General features: G+C 32.9%; 3 protein-coding genes across 3 annotated transcripts; 1 reads left to right on the top strand and 2 right to left on the bottom strand.

Moving 5' to 3' along the window:
* Positions 1–714: 714 nt before the first annotated feature.
* On the bottom strand, positions 715–17,052 carry Prp6 (pre-mRNA processing factor 6). The gene is made up of 13 exons (XM_074179858.1): positions 16,845–17,052; positions 16,716–16,775; positions 12,518–12,584; positions 12,020–12,461; positions 11,183–11,265; positions 9,803–10,147; positions 7,249–7,564; positions 6,705–6,919; positions 4,378–4,554; positions 3,958–4,141; positions 3,615–3,811; positions 3,276–3,560; positions 715–2,044 (listed from the first exon to the last, which is right to left on the bottom strand). Exons 1-13 carry the CDS (start codon positions 16,937–16,939, stop codon positions 1,709–1,711), a joined length of 2,802 nt encoding a protein of 933 aa, XP_074035959.1. The 5' UTR covers positions 16,940–17,052; the 3' UTR covers positions 715–1,708.
* Positions 17,053–17,934: 882 nt separating this feature from the next.
* On the top strand, positions 17,935–19,712 carry LOC111507561 (G-patch domain and KOW motifs-containing protein). The gene has a single exon (XM_023162894.2). It carries the CDS (start codon positions 18,085–18,087, stop codon positions 19,180–19,182), a length of 1,098 nt encoding a protein of 365 aa, XP_023018662.2. The 5' UTR covers positions 17,935–18,084; the 3' UTR covers positions 19,183–19,712.
* Positions 19,713–21,243: 1,531 nt separating this feature from the next.
* Positions 21,244–22,629, bottom strand: Bub3 (mitotic checkpoint protein Bub3). Its single transcript, XM_023162895.2, has one exon. The coding sequence runs from the start codon at positions 22,497–22,499 to the stop codon at positions 21,507–21,509; it is 993 nt and encodes a 330-aa protein (XP_023018663.2). The 5' UTR covers positions 22,500–22,629; the 3' UTR covers positions 21,244–21,506.
* Positions 22,630–23,713: the final 1,084 nt, after the last annotated feature.

The raw sequence follows: 23,713 nt of genomic DNA, 5'->3' as shown, positions 1-23,713 counted from the left end.
GGCATACACATAGGTAATATGTCAGGGTATAAAATAGTTGTAATTTAGAAGTAACTTATTATTTTAAGCTTGAGAAAGCTATTGTATAGCGAAACACCTGTCGCAGTTTTTGTAAAACCTTTTATAGTGAAAATCATTCAATAAACTGTATTAATGAGTTTTAATATGGATTTTCATCAAGCATCAGCCAGTTCTATTCAATTAATAAGCAATTTCTTTCAGTTACTAGATAATGTTTAAAGGTGTGCATAATTTTTAAAAAGTTTACAAAATAAGTTCATGAAATTTTTATTTATTCATCACATGTGCTCCAACAAATCTATAAATATACTCAAAATGTCATGAAATTTTATTATTTGCAAAATTATTATAAATGAACACTTTAAATGTTATTTCAGATTCAATAATAGATACTTTTTAACTCATTCAAAATAAACTTTATTGTGAGATTTTCACTAAACAGTTTCACAAAAAAGCAACACGTGTTTTTTGAATACGTTAGCTATGGATTTTCATCAAGTATCGACCAATTCCATCGTAGTTACCTTTTAGTTTTTAGACCAGCGGTACTCAACCTTTTTTCCCCTTGGGCCACATAGTCGCTACTGCTAGACCTTGCGGGCCGCAATAATAAAACTGAACTGAACAAACTACTTTCAGGTTTTGCGTTATTAGAGTTGGACGTTGTATATAAAATACAATAAAACGCAACTGTAAAAATAAACCATTTATTTAAAAATGAATGTGATGATTGACATTGATGCAAACTATTTACAATTTCTGACAAACCTGGCACATAATTACTACATGCTACTCTCAAAACGTCGTCCAGGTGCGAATCACTTAGTCGGGATCTATAAACCTTTTTCGCATATTTAATTTTTGAATATGAGGATTCGCACAGGTGAGTTGACGCAAACAAGGTGAGGAGCAAGTGTACGCAATTTTTGAGCGTTTTGTAGTTATCCGGTACTAATTTCCAGAATTCTTCATATTTGTTTACTTCTCTGTTTTCTTTAAAAATCGCCTCCAGATTTGTATCATTTTTAAAATCAATTAGTTCATCCGATAACTTTGCAACATCAAATCCCAATACCGCAAGTTGTGAAGTAGTGGCTACTTCTAAGTGCCAAATCCTTGAATCTTTCTTGAAATTCGTTGCTCAGGGAAACTAAGTAATTAGAAATAGTAGTATAGTTTTCTGGGTTTTACTTTGCACAAGAATGGGATGTTACTCGCTTGAAGACTTGAATTGGAATTGACTTGTGAAATTGGCCGCGGTGGTAGTGCGCCCGACTCACGATGGGAAGACCGTGGGTTCGATTCCTGCCTCGACCAGATATTTTTCTCGAGAGAATTTATCTGGTTGAAGCTGGGATGATTCTGCAACCGTGTTAGGAATTACACGTTAAAAGGTAAGACCTCGTTAGTCCTTAGCTCGCACAAGTTTCTCAACTTCTGAGAGTTGTTCGTATGGGGGCGACAGCTGATTAACGGAAAAACAGATTTCAAACAGAAAGAGAGAGAAGAATCATGATTTTTCTTCAACGTGTTGATGAAATCCGGCATTCAGTCCTGCCAACACCGTTCGCGAGTATTCGAACACTAGGCTTTCCGGTGTTCGACCACAGTATATTCACAAAATGGAAATGAAAATTCTTCTGAGAATAAATTATACTCTATTTTACACATAATTTTCAACTTAATTCTAGACTGGTATAGGTACTTCTTTTGCTACCGCATGTAATGTCTGTTCAGTATTCAAACCAACATTTCTGATTTGTTTAGAAACAGAACACCATAGTTCTCCGTGGTGTGGTTCAGCATCTAAACATCTTTTCTTTACATCTTCTTGTTGCTCTTTGGTACCATGTAATTGTTCAAAACGGTACAAATACGCCCAAGAATCCCCCAAATCAGGTTCAATTTTCAAAGTGCGATGAAACCATTCACGACATTTTGCAATCTTTCTTTCAGACCAGAAGAGTTTGCTCACAGCTAATAAAACATGAGGATCGTGTTCACATTTTTTCAAAGCATCCACCTACAAAAAAAAATTACATGTTATTAAGGGTAATTACAAATATTAATAAATTATTCAGATTTTGATATTTATTGGACAAAAGTAATTTTTTGTGGAGGAAATCAGTTTTTTATCGAACTCTTTTTCATCATGGATAATCGAATATAAGTTGCAATTTTTTTTTCTTGGCTTCAGTTCATTCCCAAACTCCCTTGACAGTTGTCGAAAGGGATTTGAAATATTTAATATGTCAATATTATCATTGACTTTTGGAACATTCTATGTAGTACAAGGTGTTCTCGTATATTAGTTGGTTGCAATCTTGCCACTTTCAATATCTTCCTTCAAAATGGGTAGCCAAGTATGATCCAATCCAAGGAACTGTTTGAAATAGGCTTTTCTTTATTTGTAACTCGAAGGCTGCGGGCACGAAACTCGCGAAAGCGACGCGGAGCGAAGCGATGGAAGTATTTCGCGTGGTCACGAAACGCCACCGCTCGTTTCTTGCGCGTCACCTACTGTTGATGTTGTATAGATTGCCACCGTTTCACCGTCGCGTCGCCTCGACATCTTTCGACTGTCGCCATCACTTGACCTTCGCCATCGCTCGGCCATCACTATTTTCGTGCCCGCATCCTAAGGTTGAAACATGAGGGTTAAAAATATTTGTTTAATGTGTACCCCTTGGAAATAAAATTGACCTGTCAGACTTTTCATATTATAAACTGGAAGGGAGATATTAAGGGTGGGATTCAAATTAACACCCTGTATATTTGTTACAATGTGATATAAGTCAATTGGCAGTGCAACTTTCATTCATTAGATTTCATCATCAACTTAATTTTTTTAAATGAGGATCTCTAGTTTTTCCTTTTTTTTTTGTAGCCACTCTAATAACGAATTAAATCGATGAAAAAAACTAGAGGTCTGAATTTAAAAAATAGTTGATAATGAAATCTAATGAACCAAGCGTCACATTGCAGATCGTTTTATATCAGATTATAACAAATACGAACCACTATGAAAGTTCTTCTGCCTTTTTTTATAACATTCAAAGCGGTATAGCCAAAAACCGATATTCGACCACTGACACTCTTTATCTGAACAGATTATTTTAGTTTCCTGGAATAGGAAACTTTTGTCCAATTCAACCAACTTTGTAGGTCTTACCGTTTCCAAGATAACAATAGTGGGATCAGCTGAATGAAACGTCCGGTGTGTAAAATAATATAAGAAATTGTAGTTAACTTACCGATTTTGTTTTTCTTTGTGGTCTAGGTTCCATGAAAATACTCTCGGCCCACAACACACCGGATGTAGGACAATCCTGTAATGCCTTTGCCATCATAGCATTTGCAATATCCTTCATTCCAGCTCTAATTTCAACCCTTATGGCTTCCAACCACAAATATTCATTTTTAGGATTCTTCAGCCTAGCCTTCTCAAGAACTGAACGCGCTTTGATAAGCAATCCACGTTTCTCTTCGAGCCTTGATAACAGAAGCCATAGTGGAATCGAATTGGGACATTTTTTTATCTGTAATATCAAAAGTCTCAATATTAAATAACAATGAAATACCTGGGAAGTTACCCCTGCATTATAGGCATCAAAAGCTTTTGACAAGTCATTTTTCTGTTCTTGGATCTGGCCGAACATCATCCACAGTTTCGGATAATCAGGGAAAACTTTCAAAGCTTCATCTAGTAACTTCAGGGCTCCATTAAGATCATTGAGTGACCACTCAAGCTTTGCACTTTTCATCATAACTCGAGGAGTTGGAGCAGATCCTGGAATATTTCACTTGTCAGACCCTTCACGAGAAGTAACTTTTTCTAGTTCATACACACTTTTTAGAAGTTTATACAAATATTTTGAATTAAAATAAAAATACTATGAATGTAGACTGAGGATATTTTGAGATATCTTAACTCACCTCTAGCTTTAGCCAAAAGTCTTCTAGCTCTTTCATATTCTTTGTTTTCTGATTCCAGTTTGACAGCAGCCAACCAAATTTCTTCGCTGTTAGGATTAGCCTGGAAAGCCAGTGATAAAATGCCTCTTGCAGCTGGTACATCGCCAGCTAACCATTTACTTTTTGCTCCCATTAACCAAAGTACCTGAAAGTAAAGTTTCACAGACATGTACCATGGCTTACTTGTCTATCATCTTCATGAAGACATCTATGGCCATTTGCATAACACATGTAGAACATTATCCCTTTATAATTTGTTTGCAAATATTATTTTCAATGTTTTGTAAAACGTTATACACTAATGCTATTGATTGTCATCTTATTTTACTGACAAAACATTTAGATTGGACTAAGAATAGGTATTTATCTGAATAACCTCACCTCACTTTTTGGACAATGAGCAACAGCTCTTTGAAGAAGATTTTCCAAACTGTCCCTCGATCCATGATTCTTCTCCAAATAGGCAGCTCGCAACCAGATTGATTTTTTGCCAGGGAAAGCAGCTAAAGCAATGTTGTACACTGTTCTGGCACATTCATAGGCTCCTTGATTAATGCACTGTGAAAAGTGGGTATTTTTACCATGTTATTAAATCTGTTGATACTAGTGATATAATTTTGCTGTATCTCCAAGAATTTCTGAAAGCGTAGGCCAGTGGCATATGAATATAATTTTGATTCACATATTCATGAAATGAAGTACAAGATTTTTACAATGCAATTCTTATTATCACAAAATTTGGTTTGAAATTAAATAAATATTTATTCCATTTCATGGAATAATTATTCCGAATAGAAAGGAAATTTTGGCATCATCAATATTTTACACAATACTAACGGCCTCTTGCAGCTTATTTTTCATCCAAAAATTTCACGCGCTCGAAGGAATTTGCCCAATTTGGCAATTATTATTCCTCAAGAAAATAAAATACAAGTATCACCAAATTCTCACAAAATAACAACAACTAAATGTAGTTAATTTTCCACTGAAAAATTTCAATTTCCGAGGGAACTTGAGATGGTAATTTGCACCACTCATCATATCAAATTACTTCCTGAAATGATTTTTCTTGCATCAGTAAATTCTCACATGATATTCCAAAGTAGTTCTGGTACAATTTAAAATGAACAAAAATTATCACTCCCCATAATTGATAATAAAAGTTCACAATGAAATAATTTTCCTGAACTGAATTATCATAGGATAATTCATAGGATCATAGTAGTAGTTCTCGTATAATTCAAAATGAAAAGTAATGACTTCTTAGCGGGACTAGGGGGGTGTTAATTTCAACCCCTTTAATTGATAATTGTTATTCTTCTTGAAAAAAAACACAGAATACTAAGAAGGCAATCTTGTTAATTTACTGTTGAAAAATTTTGACTTTCCGAGGATCTTGAGCAGTAAAATCAAAAGTTCAAAGTTCTCTATTATTTTTTCTTTCCAGTGAAAACTTTGATTTCCAATTATGGGTGGGGGAGAATTACCACCACAAAATTGAAATTTTTCAATGGAAAATCAACAAATTTATTTGCTGGTATTCTGTGAAAATTTGATGATGTTTGTTTTATGAGTAATAATAGTTATCAATAAAGAGTAGATAATATTACTGGAGTTTCTTCTCAACAACAAATCGTTATTTTTAAATGACTATGAGAGTGTAGAAATAAGTAAACGTAATAATATTATGAATAACGATGATGGACCAATACCAAATAGCATATTGTATAGCTTGAATATTACTGGAGTTTCTTTCCCAACACCAAATCGTTATTTTTAACACCTCAACACGTGTTTCGATCACCAAGTGATCATCTTCAAGAGGAAGATTAAACTTCCTCAACACGTGTTTCGATCACCAAGTGATCATCTTCAAGAGGAAGATTAAACTTCCTCGACACGTGTTTCGATCACCAAGTGATCATCTTCACTTGGTGATCGAAACACGTGTCGAGGTGTTAAAAATTATGATTTGCTGTTGGGAAAGAAACTCCAGTAATATTCATTACTACACCAAAGGTTCCAAACAGTGCATCATAAATCAATAAAAAGGATTGAAATTACCACCCCTAGTCCCCCTGAGAAGTCATCATTTTCCATTTCGAATAATACAAGACCTAGTTGAGAATATCCTGTGAGAATTTAATGATACTAGAAAAATTGTTTCAGTGGAAACTGTAATTTTCAATAGGGAAGGGTGGGGTGTAAATTATCATCCAAATCCCTTTGGGATTTTGTATTCTGTGAAAAGTTGGTGATGCTGGAATTTTTTTCATGAGAAATAATTTCAAATTGTACAATACGAGAATTTTCTTTTCTATTGGGTATACTGACATTCATTTGATTAAATAATAAACTTTATTTCATTTTAAATAAAATCATGTGATCATAACTTATCGCACTGTAAAAATCGCATTCTATATTCCATAAATATTTATGTTATAATTATAATTTTGTTTATTGTGTTATTCTAAGTATGTTTTTTTAATATGTATATTACATTGTCCCTACTATACACATGTAATGTTTCTTGGGATTAATAAATTTATCATTATAATTATATTGATACACCACTAGTCCTCGCATTTCAGCATTTCCAGAAATTCAGTTCATTAATTTAATCTGCTATTTTCACAGCATTATTTTCTGATGTGTCAAAATATGGTGAAGCTCAGTTGTTCATGTGTCACAAGTGTTCGATAACTTACATGTTCAGCATCCTCCATCCAAGTATGCTTTTGATCTTCCTGTTCAACTCCATAAGCAATAATAGATTTAACGATTGCTCTACAGCAATGTATGTGTCCTCCAGTTTCACTTTCTATAGCTTCCTTGAACCAATGTTCTCTGTTGATTTCGACCCCATTAGAACTCAAGGATGTTATAGCTCTTTCTATTATTTTTTCCACCATATGGTGATTTCCTGAAATAATAAACAGTTAATATTGATTAGTGAAGATATAATTTTATATTTTTCATAAATCACACCTTAAGATTTGATCTCCACGAACTTTTTTAAAAAATATCACGTTTCGCTACTAGGGTAGCATTAGTTGTGATTACGTGGGGTATATCAGTGAAAAATGTACTTTTAGTAAGTAAAGCTACTGTGTTGACTAAACATGTGATATTTTTTAAATAAATTGTGTGGAGATCAAATCGTAAGGTGTAGTTTATGAAATTACTATGAATCTTCATCAAGTAACGGCCGAAACAGACAGAAAAACAATTTTATATTGAAAATATTTCTACCATTAGCCTCTTCCAATTTTGCAGCGGTTGTCCAAATCTGTTTATCTGTTGGAATATTCTCTCGAGCTTTGTTAAGCACTTTCCTTGCATTTTCATATGTTTCCAACCGAGCCAGAGCCAACCAGAGTTCAACTGCTGTTGGGCAACATTCTACAGCTCGAGACAGTAGTATTCTGGCATCTTCTGGATTTTCCATTTCTACAGCTGCTTTCCATAAACGAACAGAATTAGGAATGTGTTCTAATGCCTTGCGAAACACCTTCCTCTTGGCTTTCATTTCTGTTTCTAAATCAGCTGCTTTTATCCAAATTCTAACCTGTCAAGAAAAAGGTTTTTAAATACTGTTTTTTTTTTCATTTTACAATGCTAAGAATTAGGATAATTGGATATATTTATTCAAATCAGCTGCTTTTATCCAAATGCTAACCTGCCAAAAATAAAAGGTATTTTTAATACTGTTTTTTTTATTATACTATGCTAACAAGTGGAAAAACTGGATATACTTTTTCAAATCAGCTGCTTTTATCTAAATTCTAACCTGCCAAGAAAAAGGATTTTTGATACAGTTTTTTTTTTCATTATACCTACAATGCTAACAAGTAGGATAATTGTATATATTTTTCAAGGTGTTGAATAAACATGCAACACTTCATGTAAACAGTTATTTTCATAGTTACAAATTCTTACCCTGCTTTCACTGAATATAATGCAAATTACTGTAAATATAAAAACAACAAGAGGCTTCAACGTTATCAAATAGTTGTATTCACAAATATTCAACTAGAAAGCGTGAACATGTACGTCAACCTTTCTCCAGGCTAACGATTGGGCAACTGTTATATTTATCAAGGTATAAGGTGTTTTAATCGTTTTAAGGAACCGTTTGGTCCAACTCACAAATTGTCGAATTCAAACTGCTTCAGGAACGTTCTTCACAAATATTTGGAAGAAATGGTTTTTTTTTCTTCAAATGATTTTTTGATGTTAGTGTATGGTCATTATTATATATTTTATAATATCACTATCATTGACGTACTGTTATTTTAATGTTCTCTGATTGTACAATTGCTTCTTTATTGATGAACAGAAGGTACTTCTTTTAAATATATACTTATTTATAGTTTTATATTTTCAACTTTTAATGTTCATTGACTTTTGATGTATACTTATTTTGTATCTATACTACCTTAGCTTGTAGGTTCTGTTATGACTAGTCCAATAAGTTTATATGATGTGTCTTTTATACATTTGTATGGACTTCCGTGATGAATAAATTTGATTTGATTTGTACATGTACTTGTCCCTCTCGCCAACAAAAAAAAGTTATTACAACTGAACCCTTTATACACTCCAGATGAACCAATACCTTTAGTAAGGAAGGTCATTGAATAAGTTCTTAGTGAGAAAAGTTAAGTGTTTTTATCAAATTCATTTCATACCAGCGATTCCTATTCTACTTATTAAGTTCGAATATGTATTTATATGAGGTGAAAAACAAAAAATTATAAACAGTTGAGAAAGTGATGAAAGACTGTATGTTTAGGAGAGAATAGAAATTTTGAAATATCTTGAGATTTGGATATGTTATATTTTCTACCAAATTTACAAAAAATATGTGAAACTTCGACCATGCACAAATGGAACGTTTTTTTTTAATTACAAAAAATAGCAAATGAATGAAACAGCCTGTGGAGATAAATAAATTTGGCACCACGGTGAAAGAAATAGCGAACCGTGAATTATACACTGGCCACTTTTCCGAAGGTCATCTGTGACTATTTTAGTTAATGCAGGGACAGATCTTTTAACTTTAAAATGCCATGGGGATTGGAAATCCAGCAATGTTGGTGAATCTCATATTGAAAACTCCATAGCTAACAAAATGAAAATTTCAAAAAGTATAGTAGAATCCAGCGCCATTAGAACCCGAACACAACAATGCTGTGGAAGCTCAGTACGTTTCCCCATCAACTTCATCTTCGACCGCAGCTAATATTTCAATTACCGAAAACATGTTGAAACAAAACGACCTACCAAGAATTACTTCACAAAATTTTTCAAATATAACTGTTAATTACTATTTTAAATAAAATATAATGATGAGTTAATGACATACAAGTATTATTATATATGTATTTTAATTTTCAATACTTGAAAACAACGCAACCGTAGAAAAATTACAGTGTACAATGCGTGAGAAAATGACATAGTAGGACATAGGTAGGAAATCATAATGAAGAAAAGAGAAATGAAACTTTCTATGTTTTTTACCACTTTTATTTGTAACTAACGTTGTTTATTGTATAATTTTGAAAATGTCCGTATAAGACGAAACTGCAGTAACGTTAGTTACAAATAAAAGTGGTAAAAAACATAGAAAGTTTCATTTCTCTTTTCTTCATAATAACATTTCTCACTCGCTTGATTTGCGGCACTCGCCTTCGGCTCGCGCCAACAAACTCCTGCGCTCGTGAGAAATATGTCGTTTTTTTCGCTTGTTGTACAATATACTATAGAGCAACTCAAGACTTATATAAAATATAATATTACTCACTGAAGTAGGTATATGCCTTGCAGCTTGAGCTATAACTGCTTTAGCTGTATCTGCCGAATTGAGCCTAGCAGCTTCCAACCACAAATCTTCACTTTGGTGATTCACTTCGCACCCTTTCATTATCAGGTTCCTGGCAGCCTGCACCTTTCCAGTAACTTCTTCTAGTCGAGCACTTGCAATCCACGCAGGAGGGTGATTAGGGTTTGTTTCTCTGACAGACTTTAAGAGCAAACGGGCCTTTTTGATGTCGTTTATATCTCCTCCATATGTAGGGATCATTGATTGTAGATCGGTGAGGTAACCTTTTGGGTCAACAACTGTTTGTCCAGTAACAGAGTCCGATACCTGTGAATAACCATGTAAATATCTTGAAATGTCACTTTTTTTATTCACTGTCGATAATATTAAATCATTTTTAAAATTTTGATAGATACTTTCTTTGAAACTCTTGAACTCTTATAAAATCCGGTACAGTTCACGAACTGTTGAGTCCTCAGATGGAGTCTTTTGGTATAAAATGCAGTATTTTAAGATGGATCAGTGATTTATACACTATCTGAACTCATTATTTTTCAACAGAAACACTATCCCAAGAAAATACAATAACTTCCAGCATTTCTCAATAATTTCACATTCGTCAAATATATTTTTGTAAAAGACTTAGCAGTTATTGGGAACTAAAAATTTCTAAAACTGTCAGATGATCTTGAGAAATGAAAAAATAATAAAATTCAGGAAAGTAATTACACTGTTACATTCTGATTTGAATAATTTATTTCGATAATATGAAAATAATTTTCAAAAAAATTGATATTAGCTTGCCAAAATTTAGTATTCCTATATTCAATAACTACAAAATACAAAAAGACGTCAACCTAGAGATAACTAAGCCTGCAAAGGAACTGATGTTTTCTTTGACACGAAACTAACTTTCAAGATAAAAGATTTATATCTATTTAGAAAAGCTGTAATGATTTCATTGAGAAGTCAATCATACTACAGACTGAGTGGATTTTCTCAAAATATTTCTTAAATTTCATTTTCTATAGTTCATGTCAATGTCTATGTTTTTGAAAAGTGGATGGAAACTATTTGTGCCATAACTCAATTAAAATATTGAAAACAGATATTTTTTCAATCCTTTTTTTTGAGTGGACCCACATTGTCTAGATAAATATAGACATAGCAAACATGTCATTAGCATGTGAAAAGATTTGACGATACTTTTGAAGTATCTCAATGGTTTGTGTTGCGATTTCCATCAGTTCCATCTATCAAAATCAACACCAGTCTAACAAATTAGTAGTAATCATCTTATAGTGATACCTGCTTATATGATGGAAAGTTCACCATGAACAGTCTTTTAGAAGTTAAACTTACTTGTGACAATTTCACATTCATTAATGTGTTTCTTGCTTGGCCAATTTTTCTCAAGTCCATATCTCCTGTTGGTGTCAACATTCCTGAAAATTAAACGCGTTCAAAATTTAGTAACAACTAGTTTTAAACTTATATTCAAAAAACTTTCAATGATTTTCCTTATGAGGGGATGTTGCAAAAATCGGCAATACTGTAATGCTCAAATAACTGAGTTTTTCAAGTGGATAAGAAGATTAAAATGAAACCAACTAATCAATTTTAGATTATACTTATATTAATTGGTGTTGTAACATTTGAAATGATTACACAAGTCAGTATATATCAATCTTACCATTATAAACGATTATGAATAATTTTTTTGATGCTTTGTTTACTTTCATAATATTAAAATCTATGTTTAGGGATATAATTATTTTCAATTAAATGGGAAGATATTTTTAGGAGGTATTAGTTTTTAGGACAAAGCCTTTTGGTTTTCTACTCCTACATCTTTACACAAAAAAATAAGGGAAACTCTCGAAAAAAGGAAGAAGACTATTAAATTATAAACGCAAGTAAGTTTCTTTTAGATATAAACTAGAAGAAAGAGCCCTTTCGAAACAAGTTTCCACATTTTTTTATAAAGATAGAGCAGTAGAAAGCCAAAAAGCTTTTTCCCCATATTTCTTTTCGTTTAGCCAACAGTTTACATACTTGTTGAAAATCCATTATTGTATTTAACTCATACTTAGGAGCAGTAACAACACAGCATCACACATACACAGTGGTTCATTTTCCTCAAGAATAGTAAGGAGTGTCTATTCAGACATTTTCATTCCCTATATTTCCTAATTTTACCTGGTGTCATTACTCCGGGAACCATACTGGCCAAACCAGAGTTGGGATCTAAAGATGATGTTGCCTCCCCACCTAAATTTCTTGAAAGAACACTGTCAGGAAGTGGTGTAAATTTTTCTGCCCTGGGGTTTCGTTGTTTCTTGTTTCTAGCATCACCCACTTCTGGTACCGATTTCCACTCGTCTTCACTCACGGCTGCCAAATCTCTTTTAAGATCAGAAAACTGCTGCTGAATCTTAGGCCTTTCCTGACGGTACCGTTCTAATTCTTCTCTTAGGCGTTTTTCTCTATAATCTTTTCGTTTTTCATCCATTCGTTTGTCAATTGATTCATAAATCGCGTCAGCTTCTGCATCATCCTTGTCATAGGGATCTTTGGAGAACAATGATCCACCATAACCACTAAATTCGTCATAATTGGTGTCATTCAAATTTTCTTCTTCCTGATAATGTTTTGATAACTTAATAGTGCATTATTATTTAGAAATTCTGAGCTTACCTCTGTTTCTTCCTCTTCATCTTTTTTCTTGGGTCTCTTGGCAGCTGGTGGAGCATGGCGATCGTCGCTAATAAAATAAATCAATACATAATTGTTATATATCAAACAAATTTTTATTTTTTCACCTTCAATAATAATAATAATGCTTTAATTATACACCCATAACAGAAAAAGCTTTGTTTTCAGGAGAAGTAGTTTAAATAGAATCAAGATTTTCATCAGTAATATCACGAAGTACAAGAAATAGTGTCCAAGGCAGTATTAAGAAAACAAATTTCTTACTGGGAACCTGATCTTAGCGCATCCTATTTTTGGCTTTCTACTACTTCATCCTGATAAAAAGAAAAAGTGGGAATCTTCCAAAGGAAGGAAGAAAGCAATCAATTTCAAAAGCAGATTCCCACTTTTTCTTTTGTATCAAGATGGACATTAGCACTGACCCTGTTCAGGGCTCTGTAGCTTTTTGATATAAAGCTGGAATTTATTTATTGGAACTGAGCACATTCGTGAAAAAGATGATTGGATCCAAGTAGAAGTGATAAGTCATTGATAAAATCAATAAACAGGAATGGGCCAAGTTGGAGCCCTATTCCATAAACTGAATTATTTGAAACACTTATGTGCTCAGAGATTCAGAAAAATCAACAGCCCTTAGCACAACTGGTTGTAAAGAAAAATTTAGTGAAAGGTGGCATAGAATAAATCCAAAACAAGCACTTTCCCCAATTTCCCATAGTGATCAAAACATGTTTCCCCTCAAACTTATTTTGATCACTACGCTTGTCTCGTCAACAAGATCTTGACTACTGGACTACCCAAGTACCTTGCCTCAAAAATAGTTCGAATAGAAGACATTCACGAGAATAGAATAGAATATCCTTTATTCGCCATAAAAAAATACAATAGTATTATAAGGTTTTGTCAAATATCATATACCATAAGAATACCATAAAAACACTAAATGAATAAATAAAAAATAAACAAATAAGGAAATGAGATGTGAACAATTTCAATATAAATATCACTGTCTACTTAGATTGTGAATTCAAAATATTAGTTGGTGTTGAAGTCAAATGATAAGAATTCGTCGATACTATAAAAAGCGTTTTCCAGGCAGATATTCTTCATATAATTTGTAAACGAGCCTGTATTCAAGTTTTTTATATCTTCTGGTAGTTTATTAAATAAAATAGGACCATAATAATTTGTCGAAAAATGGCAGTGATTTAGTTTTGTGAATTCAATTTTAATCTGTTGTGATTGTCTAGTGTTATGTGAATGAAAATCGTTTTGATTTAGATATAAGTCAGGATTTTTTTTTACATAATTTATACACGAATAGACGTAAAGAGAAGGTAATGTAAACATTTTATTATTAATAAATGTTGTTTTAACGTCTTCTTGGTAACCCAGTTTGAAGATAACTCGCAAAAGTTTTCTTTGCAGTCCAAACTCTTTTTGCATGAGGCGAGTGCCCCCAGAGTACTAGACCATAAGATATATGGGACATAAAAAGTGAATGATAAGCAGTGATAATGGTTTCAATAGATGAAATGCCCATTAAACTTCTTATAATATAAATGCTCGTTGCCAATTTTTTGCAAATAAAATCTGTTTTTCCCAAGAGAGCTTTGGATCCAGTTGGAATCCAAGAAATTTAATCGATTCATTTTGGTCTATAGGAAGTTGTTCGTGTGTAAAAAAGTAATGTCGCGTATTCAATTTTAATTTATTATTTGTCAGCCATCTATTAGCATTCGATTCTGCTACTTTCGTTTCTTTAATTATAGCCTAGTAATTTGTATTTTGGAGCGTTAATGATGTGTCGTCAGCAAATTGCGTAATCTCAGAGTCATCTTCAGTTTTGAAATCAATCACATAAATCAAGTATATAATTGGTCCCGAAACCGAACCTTGATAGACTCCGTTTTTTATTTCTTTGGTATCAGATGCCTTATTATTCAAAAAAACCTATTGTCTATGTTCCGATAGATATGATCTAACAAGGTTAATTGGGTTTTCCTCAAATTTGAACAACTCCAATTTTTCAAGCAGGATTTCATGTGACACACAATCGAATGCCGCCTGAAGATCGCAGAACACTGTTCCTGTGTGGACACATTTCTGAAATCCTATGACGATTTTATCTACCAGCTGCATTACAGCGTCCATGGTTGATTTTCCGTTCCGGAAACCATATTGGTAATCTGGAATGATGTTATGTACCTCAAGGTGTTCTACTAACTGCAATTTCAGAGCAGCTTCAAATATTTTGCCGATTACGGGAAATATTGAGATGGGTCTCAGTTTACACAATTCTTCGGCAATTTTTTCTTTTGGTATTGGGATCACTTTAGTAATTTCAAGGCGATCAGGAAAAGTTCCAGATTTTATTGCTTCGTTTATCAACTTTGTTAAAGGTGAGATTATGATATTTTTGATTATTTGTATTAATAAGATACTTATCTCATAATAGTCAGCACTGGTTTTATTTTTCATTTTATTTATTATATTTCTAGTTTCGTTAAAGGTTACTTCCCTAAATTTAAAGTTTGGGAAACACTTAAAATTTCCTGGCAATGGAGAAGTTACATGTGATTGGGTTTGTACTATACTATGATATATATCGTCTGCTTTGTTAATAAAGAAGTCGTTTAATGTCATTTTCGTTTAGTATGATTTCTGGGTGTTTTTTTGTTTTGCCCCTCTCTTCATTTATTATATCCCAACACGTTTTGTTAATATTATTTGAATCCTTTATTTTCCTGTTATTAAACTCTCTTTTTGTAATTTTCAGATTTTGTTTGTATACTTTTTGATATTCTTTTTTTAGATTTTTATATGCATATCATTAGAAATTTGGCATAGTTCTGATACGAGCTGTAATTGATTTTTCATGGTTTGGAGCTCATTTTTGTACCAGGATTTTTTACTGCTTTGTTTGTTGTTATTAATTTTTTTGTTTGAGAGGAAAACAATTTCCGTACATGACTTGAGTATCTCAATAAATTTCAAAAATGTTTTGTTTATACTCAATTTATTACAACCAACGAAATCCCAATTCTGCATATCTAATTTCTGGAAAAAATTAAATTAATTTTTTTCATTTTCGTAGGATCTGTAATATATTTTGTTGCTATTACGTCCATTATCTCTGCTTAGCATTAATTTCATATTTACAATGTTATGGTCGGATAGGCCCGGATCCCACACTCTCGTGAGTGCATCCGTCTCAAAGTTCAAGAGAAAATTATCAAGGGTATTTTCGTTTCTCGTTTTATGTGGACTTTTTCATGAAAGTTCAAAGAATTTATCAATTGTGTGAATTTTTTAGTCTTAGGGTTTTTTTATCATTAAAATGTACATTAAAGCCTCCGTTTATGATTACTTTTTTGAAGTTAAATATTTTTTCCAATAATAAGTTGAAATTTTTTAGGAAGATTTCAAAATCTCCGTTTGGGCTACGATATATTGTAATTATTAAGAGCTGAAAATCAACCAGCTGGATAGCCGTTATCGCACAATGTATTTTCACCGATAGATTTTGAAGATCAGTCCTGTTTTTGTACTTCATTCCTTCTTTACAGAGAATCATTACAGAGATCACTGAGCAACATATTTGATAGATGTTTTATTCCTGTCTATCGGTCTTAATTTTTCAAGGCATCCTTTTCTTACTTAGTACCTTATCTGCTGAACAATATATTTTCAGATTATCGTAATTCACCTGCCTCTACTCTGAAGAAAAATCGCAAAAAAGCTATACTGAATGAGCAGTTAAATAAGATAAATTTTAGCAAATTTTAATCACATCAGCTTGTTTGTATCATATGTTTTTAACCTGTTTTTTGGGCTTGGCTGATATCATTTTGAATGTACTTGGTCCCTCATTTCTACTGAAATCTGAAATCGGCCTATCAGCTATCATTTGAGCACTGGATGTGTACTAATAAAAAAAATAGTACTAATAAAGAGAGTAGGGCCAATCAGCGATCATTTGAGTGCCATATGTGTACTAATAAAAAATTTAGTACAATTAAAGTAAGAAAGTTAAGAGTTGGCCAAGTGTGCATAAATTCACCATTAGAAAGATGTTTTCCATTTGATGGCATATTTATTATTGACATACTCAAGTGTATACAACAATACTTATCAAGTTAGTTTTACTGATAACATAGTTAATTTTAATTATACTCACGAAACGTCGTTAGCATCTCTTGCTGGACCAATATCAGAACGAGTTGTGAATCCTGTAGCCCTGAAATAGATAAATTATTCACACGAGAGAAGTTTCATGTTTGATTTCTGAAGCAGTCTAAAAACATACCCTCTGCCTACACCAGCAACATATCCAAGAGGAGCCGGTACTCCCAGAAAATGTTTTTTATTTCTATTCACTAAGGCTTGAGGAGGTGCAGACATATTTCAAATAGAGGATTGTTTTTTCATATATATTAAATAATATTTGAATTATTTTCTTTCATAACAATATTTTTTATAACTGCATAGGTTGTTTTCTACTTCTTTCTTTCATCATAGCATTCATCATAACCACGAATATTGTTGTCGCGAGATGGCGGTAAAAAAAATCGAGGAAAACGGAAAAATGTTGAAATGACATTTTGTATTGAAATTATATCATTATTTCAAGAAATATTTCATTAAAATTATGTTTTTCAAAAGTAGTTGAGAGGACCACGGAGTGATTGTTATCAAGATATTAAAATTTGAACATTGGTTATTGTATTTCATTAGTTCGAACTACTATGATATAGAATGATTTGAAATCCCTGAGAGAATCTATAAAAAATTAAAAGAGATTATTTGAAAAATAACAATTATGTTGAACTATTAAGACGAGATGTAAATTAAAAAATTATCAACAAGAAATAAAAATTAAAAATTAAAAGATTCCAAACCAAGTTATTTCACGACGTTTCGATTATTAGTACCCACAATCGTCTTCAGGTGATAACTGTTATCACCCGATAAAATAAATAGATAAGTACTATTCTGATCATTCCCAAATTGACTTCAATTAAAGAGCTACCGTGGAAGCATTAGAAATAAATGAATTTAATGAAAACTCAGTTCCAGAACCCTTAGTGACCAACTAGAATTATGCAGCTCTCCCCTTTTGAATTTGTGAATTTTGACAACTAGTTTTGGTATTTGGAGCAATCCGGGTATTGATCATTCAAGTAATATTTTGTTATTTCAGATACCTAATGCAGGTGATAAGCATTGTAACGTAACGTATATTCAAGGACGTGTCTGTAAAAATGCCTCAGTTTACTTGTCCTATATTCCAGTACAATTTTGTGTAAAACAAGACTCTTGTCACACACACTGTAATAAAAAGTATTGAACTTAATAGCGTCAAACCTGATAACTGAGGCCAAAACTAACAAGAAGAAGAATACAGACCATAAACCATAACCAAAGAGTACACCAAGTACCCCATAACAAACTTTTTGACATTCTACTACAAAGTATGTATTATTTTGTGCATTCTTCTGTCTGTTAATTTTCAAAACCAAAAAGTAAATTTAAGCAATATTCAAGTCATGGAACCAGGAAAAAAAATTTCTTTTGGCTTCAATAAAAGTATAAAAAAAGTTCCAATTATTGTGAGTGAGCCAACTGAAAAAAAAGATGTTGAGTTTATTGAATGCTTGGAAGACCAATCAATTAAAATAAAAAACGCCGTGGAAGTTGTTGATGAACCATTAGTCATTCCCATGAAAGAAAACAAAAGGAGAGATGGGATTAGAAATGTGAATGAATCCAGAGATAAGAAGGAATCTGAAGATAGCAGACCAAATTCAGAGCTAACCTTGGATGAATTGGCAGCGAGAGAATTGATAAACGATGCTAAAAGGCGTCGCTCAGAAGGAACACCTGAAAACAAAGTAAATGTTCTTCCACTGAACGACGATGTCTTGTCTCTAGAGGGTGAAAAGGAATCTACTCTGGACGACTATGAAAATACACCTGTCAGTGATTTTGGTTTGGCCATGTTGAGGGGAATGGGATGGAAAGAAGGAATGGGAATCGGAAGAAGAGCTGTGAATATAAAAGCAGTGGATGCTCCAGAACCAAGACCGAAAGGTTTAGGTTTAGGGGCAAATAAACTAGTTAAAAGTGAACTTTCAGCTGAATCTAATTCTGGTAGAGAAAAAAGTTTAATACTCCACCAGGGGGCTTTTGCAAAAATAATTGCTGGAAGTCATAAAGCAAATTATTGTGAAGTTCAAGGTTTTGATGATCAAGATGGGAAGGTTATAGTGAGAACATCTTTGAAAGGTGAAATTTTAACACTGAATGAATTTCTTGTGGTACCAGTTACAAAAGAGGAGTATTTGAAGTACTCCAGATTGTTGAATAAGACTAAGTATGATGAATACGTGAACAAGGAAGAGTCCAAAGTGAATAGAGGAATTGCAGTGGAACCAAGTGGCCACTATTCTAAGAAGTATGATGATCGGGATAGTGAAATTAAAAAAGAAAGAAAATATGAGGCAAGTAGTTCTTCAAGTAGCCACTATTCTAAGAAGTATGATCATCAGGAAAGTAAAATTAAAAAAGAGATAAAATGTGAGTCTCAAAGTTCGAACTCTAGGAAGCGCCATAAAAGCTCTAGGGATCACAACAATAGAAGATAATATAAAGAAGATGACCATCTGGAATTCCCCAAAATGCAAATAAATTTAAATAAGTGAATTGATTGGTTATATTAGAGTATTGAAGGAGACAAATACATGAACAAGGAAGTGTTGGAAGACAATAGAGGAATAGACGCGGGACCAAGTGGCCACTATTTTAAGAATTGTGTTGATCAGGATAGTAAAATTAAAAAAGAAATAAAATCTGAGGCTAGTAGTTCTTCAAATGGCCACTATTCTAAGAAGTATGATAATCAGGAAAGTGAAAATGAAGAAGAGATAAAATCTGAGTCTCGTAGTTCTCACTCTAAGAATATAAGAAAGGTTAGAGATGTCCAACTGGAATTCCCTAAAATGCAAATAAATTTAAATAAGTGGATTGACTGATTACATTGGAGTATTGAAGGAAACAAAAAGGAGGCGAGGATCAAAATATTTGTTGAATTTAGATATGTAAATAAATATTTATTGTACACTTGCATGTTCTCATAATATTCATATTTCAATAAACTTTTTATTTTTTCAATAAAGAGTAGGTATTAAAGATCAATCCAAGGGAAGATTTACGCAATGAATCACAAGAATTCATGTTTTGTATTTGTCACTGCTATATGCACTGCATATTTAGTAATTATAATATTTATGTTCCTGCGTGGATGTCGCAATGATCTATTCTGATGAAAACACTTCGTTCACATCAGATCCTATGAACTGTCCCTAGGCATGTGTTTCGCTAGCGTTAGTGAAAAAGCTGTATTTAATGACGGTGTTCATGTTCTGGTATATAGGTTCCAACCTAGCGAGTAGTTGAGATATTTTTTAATGTGTCTTAAACTCAAATATAATCATCATGTGACAAAAAAAAGAAACTGCAAACGCCTCACTTTCAATGAAATGTACACATTTGAATCAGTTTGGATATCTGAAGGCTCAATCTAACTATTGTACAAGGAATATATTCTATGATTATATTATTATTGACCTCGGCGGTTTAATATTTATACTCGCCTGAAAAGCGTGGTAACACCTAACCGTATTATTAAAACTGGTGGTGTTTTTATAATATACTGTTTCAATAATAAAAATATCAATTACTGAACAAATTTTGGAGGTGGCAAAAAAAGGATTACATGAGTCCTCAAGTTTGGCCTTGGCTACACATTGAACAGCATGCTTCTGCGATACAAACATATAACAAGATTGATACTGCCCATTCCGCAGTATAGCAGTAGACTGTTCTGCTACAGACATACAAAATTAATTTTCTACAACCTTTTTTTGCTTCCCGAGAGATATCTGACTTGTAGATTTCTTCCAAGTCTTTGGAAAACACTAGCCTTATGGGATTATTATGTTTTTCAGGTATTTTCATGACACCTACTTGTCTAACAATTTCGTTTCGTAGCCTTTTTTTAAAAGGACAAAACATAATTCCTTCAGGAAAATCCTTAAGGCGCTCTTAGAGTGGTGCCTGTGCGGCAAGTGAAAATTTCACAACACAGCATTACTCGAGTATTTTATAAACTTTCATCTTGTATCATCTAATTCTATCACATATAAACCGAGTTTTTGAGAGCCTGTTTACAAGTACAATAATTCTTTGATGATTTACTGGCATACTATATGTGGTGTAGCAAGAGCAAATAACGAATTCTTTCGCTTATGCTCCATTCAAATATAATAATTCCAACAGTAGTATTAATTCATTGGCTGTAAGTTTAATGCATGTTCAGAGTTTCATTAATATAACATAGTTGTACATAATTATTGTGCTAATTTGAGGAAAATCAAGCTAAGAAAATGAGCTTACCTACAAAGCAAACCATTTAATTCCTTTCTAAATTACATTTAAATGCAATTAAAAATATTAGGATAATTGTTACATATAACTATTCAATATGAGTAACAATGTTTTATTTTACTTCATGTTTTCTCATTCAAATCTTTTCATTAGAGTTATTTCCAAGGATTTTTTATAAGAATACATATAGATTATTTTTCTTTATTATAAAATTCCTATATATTCTACTGATATTTTTTAATACAAAAATTAAAGAAAAATTCAAGAATTCTACCGACATTTATTGTAAAACAATATCAAACATATAAAATTCCATGAAACACCCAAATGCACGATTGCGTCAATGACATGAGGGGGCGTGAAGTCAAAATGATTAATATGTATCTGAAGTCAAAGCTTTCAAAATACATTGAATTGAAAACAAACTTGACTTCTAATAATTGTCATTCTCATATTTTGAGAATATCATACATAGCTCGAGTAGCAACATATCACTTTACAATTAACATGCTACAAAAGTCACTTAGGAAGAACTATACTTGGGTTTTGTTTCTTGATCAGTAACACTTCGAATATAGATCACATCCTCTGGTAGAGGATTTGGTGGGTTGTCTTCTTCTAGAAAATATGAACAAGCTATAGCCAGAACTGAGCCATTGTGGCTAAAACTGAGAGAGGTAACTGAGGTATGGTATTGATGGAACTGACATAACCTCTTTTTGTTGAAACCATCCCAAATGTTCACATAACCATCTGATCCACCAGTTGCGAATGTATTATGTAATGGATGAAAACTGATTGCATTAACTGGATATATTTTTTCAAGGCCATCTTCTTTTATCCTATGACACTTAAATGCATATTTCTTTCTTTGAACTTCGGGGTTTGTATCCAAATACTCTACTGCTACCCTACCTTCAATGCTGCTAAGAACATAACCTTGCTTATTAGGGAAACATCTGATGGCTCTGGTTTGATATTTTAAATTGGATTCTCGTTTTTGTAAGGTGTAAGACATATTTCGAACATCCCATACTAATATTTTGCGACCGGCTGTTCCAACAACTAATTTTTCACCACACACACTCATAGTGTACACTCTTTCTCCTTGGTTGTAACTTCCACTGCAAACTGGGGCGCGAGGATCCCAGAGCTTGACGTGATGGTCCCAACTGCCGGTGATGATTCCATTCACCTCGCTACAGTACTCAACACATTTTATAGCATTGGAATGGGTGCCTACAGTATTCTCTTTTGTAGTGTTGAAATCAAAAGTTTTTAAGGTAGAGTCTAGACCTCCACTGTATGAATGAACAGCATCGGTGAAGCAACAGTCTAGGACAGCAGTACTATGAGTATATCTATGTCTCAAATTATTAGCGGTTACATCGTACAATCTAACAAATCCATCCCAAGAGCTAACCAAAAGAAATTGATCGGTGTTAGGACCAAATTTCACTGCAGATATGGCATCTTCAGGGGCAGATTTCAACTTGTATTCTGTCTGGGATTTCATTTTACTTATACTGAAGTTCGGAGCAAATACAAATGTCTTTTTGTCAAATATTTATTATGCTTGTTATGACAGAAATTCAAACAATTAAAATAATGAGAATGATTGAATTTAAAGGTTAACAGTTTTTCTACTTCTTCTAAATGTTGATGATTTTTTGTTGGACTTCGGACTTCTTCATATATCCAGCTCCTGCAACTGCTGACGAGGGATAGTAGATATTATTGCTTCCCCTACCTCTCTATCTTTATGTTACATGAAATAATTCAATGATAGTGCCAGAAAGGTAGGTTTCAAAGTAATTTCAACCAAATATTTCTCTCAAGAGAATTTTCTAGTTGAAGTTACGTTGATTATGCCATGTTACACGGCCCCGCATCTGCGCACTCTGCCATCGACATCTCAGCAATATCACATCATCATATAGACACCTATGTTTTCTGATTCATGACTCATCTAATGATTTCAATTACAATTTTATTTATTCATATCCAACACAGTGCTACAGTGAATAACATAAAAAATGTTAACACACTCAGCTAACGGAACTTTGCAATCGTTTTATTATCACATTGTCATTCAAACGTTGATACGACATTCATCACAGACATTTAACCGAGGAAGGCTTTTGATATTACTGTGAATAAATTACATCAACTTTTTGATGTCAATGTTATTTGCAAAATCTTCTGCAACTCTTATTCGGCCACTTGAACCAGAAAACAGACTCTATATATTTTCATTGTCCATGTATTTCGGAGTGCCTTATCATCGACCATGATGATGATTTCATCAATCTATAATAGCTCTTTGTCTTTAGTCAATTTTCCTCTACTAATCAGCTATGGAAAATATTCTCTGACTTACATGTGCTAATAAATAGTTACAAACTTCTGTGACTTACGCCATTGTCGTCACAGGTTTTTTCAGGTATTTCAACACATGTTAATCTATTTTGATTTTCAAAGCCAAAAAATCTGTTGAAAGATGGCAGTTCACAAAGTTTTTTGTTTCTGCGGAAAATGTAAGTATAGTTTCGTCTCCTGAAGTGCATGGCGTGCCATTTCAATTGTTTGCTTGACGGCAGCAATGCTCTTTTCCAAGCTCTACTCATGCGATGTAGCGGGAGGTATGAATTTGAAAGTAATTTTTTCAGATGTGAACGTATTATTAAACATTGGCTCATTTATCTCGTGCAGAGCTCTTCGAATGTGCCT

The sequence above is a fragment of the Leptinotarsa decemlineata genome, unplaced genomic scaffold, assembly GCF_025532065.1.
Source record: "Leptinotarsa decemlineata unplaced genomic scaffold, Ldec_3_MD MMD2_tig00026282_RagTag_RagTag, whole genome shotgun sequence".
In the NCBI taxonomy this organism is placed as follows: domain Eukaryota; kingdom Metazoa; phylum Arthropoda; class Insecta; order Coleoptera; family Chrysomelidae; genus Leptinotarsa; species Leptinotarsa decemlineata.
This window is presented reverse-complemented; position numbering and strand designations above follow the sequence as displayed.

What these genes read in the sequence shown, in the direction of transcription:
- Prp6 (XM_074179858.1), bottom strand. Translation starts at nt 16,939, where the DNA reads ATGTCTGCACCTCCTCAAGCCTTAGTGAATAGAAATAAAAAACATTTT. An exon ending in TCCCGGAGTAATGACACCAG is followed by an intron (nt 11,266 to 12,019) that starts GTAAAATTAGGA and finishes TTTAATTTTCAG; the next exon opens with GAATGTTGACACCAACAGGA. An exon ending in CTCATTGTCCAAAAAGTGAG is followed by an intron (nt 4,142 to 4,377) that starts GTGAGGTTATTC and finishes CTTTACTTTCAG; the next exon opens with GTACTTTGGTTAATGGGAGC.
- LOC111507561 (XM_023162894.2), top strand. Translation starts at nt 18,085, where the DNA reads ATGGAACCAGGAAAAAAAATTTCTTTTGGCTTCAATAAAAGTATAAAA.
- Bub3 (XM_023162895.2), bottom strand. Translation starts at nt 22,499, where the DNA reads ATGAAATCCCAGACAGAATACAAGTTGAAATCTGCCCCTGAAGATGCC.